Raw genomic sequence first — 7,971 nt, 5'->3', positions numbered from 1 at the left:
AGACACTCGCCCCGACCCTAGCAGATCTACAATAAGACACTCGCCCCGACCCTAGCAGATCTACAAGCTCACAACACGTTGCTTCGCGAAATTACCTTTCTTTATTTTTTTAATAAATAATGCAAATACATTGCATGGATGCAACTGGGACGTATCCTCAGTGATGTATCCCAAGGTCCTTGGGGTTTCGGGTCTCGCGAACATCATACCCCTCACTCGGGTGACCCAGCCGGGGTGATCAAGTCCCGACTTACGTCCCAGTAGCTACCCTCGATCAGACCCACTAGGGAAAGACAGGGCCGCACAATCCGTTGGAACCACTCCGGAACTACTGTGCCGGGACTGGACTGAGAGGTACTATTCTGGCATGTGGAGGCACTAGGCTCTGTGGGTTGCCTGCTGTCCGGGCCCCTCCTACGTCTCACCAGGTCCACTCCTGTCCATGTCCGGGCCCCTCCTACGTCTCACCAGGTCCACTCCTGTCCATGTCCGGGCCCCTCCTACGTCTCACCAGGTCCACTCCTGTCCATGTCCGGGCCCCTCCTACGTCTCACCAGGTCCACTCCTGCTCTCACCAGGAGTACAGCGAGGACCTGTTGCACCAGACTCCCAGCACCAGGACCTGTGCGTTGCACCAGACTCCCAGCACCAGGACCTGTGCGTTGCACCAGACTCCCAGCACCAGGACCTGTGCGTTGCACCAGACTCCCAGCACCAGACACTTCATTCAGGAGTGGTGGATTCTTGAGCCACAATGGTTCCGCAGGCTCCACCGCTGGGCAACGGTGGTACTGCAGGCTCCGCTTGCGGCTCGAATGGCCCTCCTAAAGGCCTAATCGAAGGTTTTTGGGCTTCCTCCTCACGGAGGACGCAGGCTGGGGCGCTAACCCATACTGCTCCCGGGGTTCCGTCTACATTCCGGCTGTCACCCGTCTCTCCGGTGGTCACCAGACTATACCTGGTTGTCACCAGTCTCTCCGGTGGTCACCAGACTATACCTGGTTGTCACCCATCTCTCCGGTGGTCACCAGACTATACCTGGTTGTCACCCGTCTCTCCGGTGGTCACCAGACTATACCTGGTTGTCACCCGTCTCTCCGGTGGTCACCAGACTATACCTGGTTGTCACCAGTCTCTCCGGTGGTCACCAGACTATACCTGGTTGTCACCAGTCTCTCCGGTGGTCACCAGACTATACCTGGTTGTCACCGTCTCTCCGGTGGTCACCAGACTATACCTGGTTGTCACCCGTCTCTCCGGTGGTCACATAGACTATACCTGGTTGTCACCCGTCTCTCCGGTGGTCACCAGACTATACCTGGTTGTCACCAGTCTCTCCGGTGGTCACCAGACTATACCTGGTTGTCACCCGTCTCTCCGGTGGTCACCAGACTATACCTGGTTGTCACCAGTCTCTCCGGTGGTCACCAGACTATACCTGGTTGTCACCGTCTCTCCGGTGGTCACCAGACTATACCTGGTTGTCACCCGTCTCTCCGGTGGTCACCAGACTATACCTGGTTGTCACCAGTCTCTCCGGTGGTCACATAGACTATACCTGGTTGTCACCCGTCTCTCCGGTGGTCACCAGACTATACCTGGTTGTCACCAGTCTCTCCGGTGGTCACCAGACTATACCTGGTTGTCACCCGTCTCTCCGGTGGTCACCAGACTATACCTGGTTGTCACCGTCTCTCCGGTGGTCACCAGACTATACCTGGTTGCTAATTTTCATCCGCAGTCCTCACAAAGAAAAGAAAACGGAAAACAGACAGGCAAACAGTGGAATACATTTACATAACATTACATAGGGAACACAGCATAAAAAAATAAATACACCTAAAATAATCATGAATGGTTGCAGCTTTGGTTTTCAAGCAACCATTTTTTTCAGATTGAATTTAAAAGATGGAAATGTAGCACAATCCCTTTAAGGCCATTCCATGCTACACAACCCTGTACTGAGAGGACATTTTGGCCGAATGTTGTTAGCTTACACATGTTTCATGGTATCTACTTTGTATGTATATGATGTATTGCCATGCTTTTTGTTCTTGCTTAATGTAAATCGCTCTGGATTAAGAGCGTCTGCTAAATGCCTAAATTGTAAATTGTAAATCCAAGTGTGTGCGTGGAGTTGTTGTCTTCCCTTGTTCGATGCGATACAGAAAAAGGTCTCTTTAACTTAATTCACTTTGAACACGGAGCGACAGGCTGACTGCTGCTTGTAGGAACACGGAGCGACAGGCTGACTGCTGCTTGTAGGAACACGGAGCGACAGGCTGACTGCTGCTTGTAGGAACACGGAGCGACAGGCTGACTGCTGCTTGTAGGAAGGCCCCCATGTGAAGATCTGTATCCTATATTCATTTCTTTTTTTTTTAAACTTGTTGTTTTAACCAAATAAATACCACTTAGGCCTACTGTACCTTTCACTAATTTACCTGTTTCTCCTTTCCACGTGTCTGTCCTGTACTTAACTTAGGTACTGCCATCAACAGCAGAATCTTCCCCCGTGCGTGTGTGCGTGCGTGCGTGCGTGCGTGCGTGCGTGCGTGCGTGCATGCGTGCGTGCGACAGATAAATAAAGTTCTGCCGTGTCTCATCATCATGTCCCTCTCTCACCTCTGGCAGCGTGAAGGAGCAGGTCTTCAGCGCGGTGTCGTTGCGCTTCGTGGACCGGCAGCTGGAGAAGCGCTACACCTCTGAGAGGGAGGAGCGGAGCGGGGCGGCCTTCTGCAGCTGCTGCCTGGTTCTGCTGCTCAGCACCGCCATGGAGGTCCTGATAGACCCCATGTGAGTGGTTACACTGTAAACTATTACTGTACCCTAAACCATGGAGGTCCTGATAGACCCCATGTGAGTGGTTACACTGTAAACTATTACTGTACCCTAAACCATGGAGGTCTTGATAGACCCCATGTGAGTGGTTACACTGTAAACTATTACTGTACCCTAAACCATGGAGGTCTTGATAGACCCCATGTGAGTGGTTACACTGTAAACTATTCCTGTACCCTAAACCATGGAGGTCCTGATAGACCCCATGTGAGTGGTTACACTGTAAACTATTACTGTACCCTAAACCATGGAGGTCCTGATAGACCCCATGTGAGTGGTTACACTGTAAACTATTACTGTACCCTAAACCATGGAGGTCTTGATAGACCCCATGTGAGTGGTTACACTGTAAACTATTACTGTAACCTAAACCATGGAGGTCCTGATAGACCCCATGTGAGTGGTTACACTGTAAACTATTCCTGTACCCTAAACCATGTAGGTCCTGATAGACCCCATGTGAGTGGTTACACTGTAAACTATTACTGTAACCTAAACCATGGAGGTCCTGATAGACCCCATGTGAGTGGTTACACTGTAAACTATTCCTGTACCCTAAACCATGGAGGTCCTGATAGACCCCATGTGAGTGGTTACACTGTAAACTATTCCTGTACCCTAAACCATGGAGGTCCTGATAGACCCCATGTGAGTGGTTACACTGTAAACTATTACTGTAACCTAAACCATGGAGGTCCTGATAGACCCAATGTGAGTGGTTACACTGTAAACTATTACTGTACCCTAAACCTTGGAGGTCTTGATAGACCCCATGTGAGTGTTTATTCTATTGTGACCGTAGGTCGCAGATTACCATGAAAACCTGCCAAACCTATCAGTCCGCCTGTCCACCGTTTCTATATGTTTTAAATGTTTTAAAGGCATATATAGGTTAACTGACAGTTGTTTCTATGTTTAACAGGTTAACAGTGAACTATGTGACTCTGGCCATTGGAGAGGTGTTGCTTCTCATCCTCACTGTCTGCTCCCTGGCTGCAGTCTACCCCAGGGTGAGATGATTACTATATTACTGATTACTATACTGTCTACCCCAGGGTGAGATGATTACTATATTACTGATTACTATACAGTCTACCCTAGGTTGAGATGATTACTATATTACTGATTACTATACTGTCTACCCCAGGGTGAGATGATTACTATATTACTGATTACTATACTGTCTACCCCAGGGTGAGATGATTACTATATTACTGATTACTATATTACTGATTACCATATTACTGATTACTATACAGTCTACCCTAGGGTGAGATGATTACTATATTACTGATTACTATACAGTCTACCCTAGGGTGAGATGATTACTATATTACTGATTACTATTACTGATTACTATATTACTGATTACTATACTGTCTACCCCAGGGTGAGATGATTACTATATTACTGATTACTATATTACTGATTACTATACTGTCTACCCTAGGGTGAGATGATTACTATATTACTGATTACTATTACTGATTACTATATTACTGATTACTATACTGTCTACCCTAGGGTGAGATGATTACTATATTACTGATTACTATACTGTCTACCCCAGGGTGAGATGATTACTATATTACTGATTACTATACTGTCTACCCTAGGGTGAGATGATTACTATATTACTGATTACTATATTACTGATTACTATACTGTCTACCCTAGGGTGAGATGATTACTAGATTACTGATTACTATATTACTGATTACTATACTGTCTACCCCAGGGTGAGATGATTACTATATTACTGATTACTATATTACTGATTACTATACTGTCTACCCCAGGGTGAGATGATTACTATATTACTGATTACTATATTACTGATTACTATACTGTCTACCCCAGGGTGAGATGATTACTATATTACTGATTACTATACTGTCTACCCTAGGTTGAGATGATTACTATATTACTGATTACTATATTACTGATTACTATACTGTCTACCCCAGGGTGAGATGATTACTATATTACTGATTACTATACTGTCTACCCTAGGGTGAGATGATTACTATATTACTGATTACTATTACTGATTACTATACTGTCTACCCCAGGGTGAGATGATTACTATATTACTGATTACTATATTACTGATTACTATACTGTCTACCCCAGGGTGAGATGATTACTATATTACTGATTACTATACTGTCTACCCTAGGGTGAGATGATTACTATATTACTGATTACTATACTGTCTACCCTAGGTTGAGATGATTACTATATTACTGATTACTATATTACTGATTACTATACTGTCTACCCCAGGGTGAGATGATTACTATATTACTGATTACTATACTGTCTACCCTAGGGTGAGATGATTACTATATTACTGATTACTATTACTGATTACTATACTGTCTACCCCAGGGTGAGATGATTACTATATTACTGATTACTATATTACTGATTACTATACTGTCTACCCTAGGGTGAGATGATTACTATATTACTGATTACTATACTGTCTACCCTAGGTTGAGATGATTACTATATTACTGATTACTATATTACTGATTACTATACTGTCTACCCCAGGGTGAGATGATTACTATATTACTGATTACTATACTGTCTACCCTAGGGTGAGATGATTACTATATTACTGATTACTATTACTGATTACTATACTGTCTACCCCAGGGTGAGATGATTACTATATTACTGATTACTATACAGTCTACCCTAGGGTGAGATGATTACTATATTACTGATTACTATACTGTCTACCCTAGGGTGAGATGATTACTATATTACTGATTACTATACTGTCTACCCTAGGGTGAGATGATTACTATATTACTGATTACTATACTGTCTACCCTAGGGTGAGATGATTACTATATTACTGATTACTATATTACTGATTACTATACTGTCTACCCCAGGGTGAGATGATTACTATATTACTGATTACTATTACTGATTACTATACTGTCTACCCCAGGGTGAGATGATTACTATATTACTGATTACTATACTGTCTACCCTAGGGTGAGATGATTACTATATTACTGATTACTATATTACTGATTACTATACTGTCTACCCCAGGGTGAGATGATTACTATATTACTGATTACTATACTGTCTACCCTAGGGTGAGATGATTACTATATTACTGATTACTATATTACTGATTACTATATTACTGATTACTATATTACTGATTACTATACTGTCTACCTTAGGGTGAGATGATTACTATATTACTGATTACTATATTACTGATTACTATATTACTGATTACTATACTGTCTACCCTAGGGTGAGATGATTACTATATTACTGATTACTATATTACTGATTACTATATTACTGATTACTATACTGTCTACCCTAGGGTGAGATGATTACTATATTACTGATTACTATATTACTGATTACTATATTACTGATTACTATATTACTGATTACTATATTACTGATTACTATATTACTGATTACTATACTGTCTACCCTAGGGTGAGATGATTACTATATTACTGATTACTATACTGTCTACCCCAGGGTGAGATGATTACTATATTACTGATTACTATACTGTCTACCCTAGGGTGAGATGATTACTATATTACTGATTACTATACTGTCTACCCCAGGGTGAGATGATTACTATATTACTGATTACTATATTACTGATTACTATACTGTCTACCCCAGGGTGAGATGATTACTATATTACTGATTACTATATTACTGATTACTATACTGTCTACCCCAGGGTGAGATGATTACTATATTACTGATTACTATATTACTGATTACTATACTGTCTACCCTAGGGTGAGATGATTACTATATTACTGATTACTATATTACTGATTACTATATTACTGATTACTATACTGTCTACCCTAGGGTGAGATGATTACTATATTACTGATTACTATATTACTGATTACTATATTACTGATTACTATATTACTGATTACTATATTACTGATTACTATATTACTGATTACTATACTGTCTACCCTAGGGTGAGATGATTACTATATTACTGATTACTATATTACTGATTACTATATTACTGATTACTATACTGTCTACCCTAGGGTGAGATGATTACTATATTACTGATTACTATACTGTCTACCCCAGGGTGAGATGATTACTATATTACTGATTACTATACTGTCTACCCCAGGGTGAGATGATTACTATATTACTGATTACTATATTACTGATTACTATATTACTGATTACTATATTACTGATTACTATACTGTCTACCCCAGGGTGAGATGATTACTATATTACTGATTACTATACAGTCTACCCTAGGGTGAGATGATTACTATATTACTGATTACTATATTACTGATTACTATACTGTCTACCCTAGGGTGAGATGATTACTATATTACTGATTACTATACTGTCTACCCCAGGGTGAGATGATTACTATATTACTGATTACTATATTACTGATTACTATACTGTCTACCCCAGGGTGAGATGATTACTATATTACTGATTACTATATTACTGATTACTATACTGTCTACCCTAGGGTGAGATGATTACTATATTACTGATTACTATATTACTGATTACTATACTGTCTACCCTAGGGTGAGATGATTACTATATTACTGATTACTATACTGTCTACCCTAGGGTGAGATGATTACTATATTACTGATTACTATATTACTGATTACTATACTGTCTACCCTAGGGTGAGATGATTACTATATTACTGATTACTATACTGTCTACCCCAGGGTGAGATGATTACTATATTACTGATTACTATACAGTCTACCCCAGGGTGAGATGATTACTATATTACTGATTACTATATTACTGATTACTATACTGTCTACCCCAGGGTGAGATGATTACTATATTACTGATTACTATACTGTCTACCCTAGGGTGAGATGATTACTATATTACTGATTACTATACTGTCTACCCCAGGGTGAGATGATTACTATATTACTGATTACTATATTACTGATTACTATACTGTCTACCCCAGGGTGAGATGATTACTATATTACTGATTACTATACAGTCTACCCCAGGGTGAGATGATTACTATATTACTGATTACTATACAGTCTACCCCAGGGTGAGATGATTACTATATTACTGATT

At 41.2% G+C, this 7,971-nt stretch overlaps 1 protein-coding gene across 1 annotated transcript in view; it reads left to right on the top strand.

Annotated features, from left to right (window-relative positions):
- The window catches only part of LOC306918688 (adenylate cyclase type 3-like), a gene marked incomplete at both ends in the record, with an annotated part of 45,582 nt that overhangs the window by 20,887 nt on the left and 16,724 nt on the right, over positions 1-7,971 (top strand). Inside the window, 2 exons of the mRNA XM_079531567.1 lie at positions 2,635-2,796; positions 3,764-3,851. Of these exons, the coding sequence (XP_079387693.1) occupies positions 2,635-2,796; positions 3,764-3,851 (250 nt within the window). The remainder of the gene's footprint in view (positions 1-2,634; positions 2,797-3,763; positions 3,852-7,971) is intronic.

The sequence above is a fragment of the Electrona antarctica genome (genome assembly GCF_951216825.1).
Source record: "Electrona antarctica genome assembly, contig: scaffold_566, whole genome shotgun sequence".
In the NCBI taxonomy this organism is placed as follows: Eukaryota; Metazoa; Chordata; class Actinopteri; order Myctophiformes; family Myctophidae; genus Electrona; species Electrona antarctica.
This window is presented reverse-complemented; position numbering and strand designations above follow the sequence as displayed.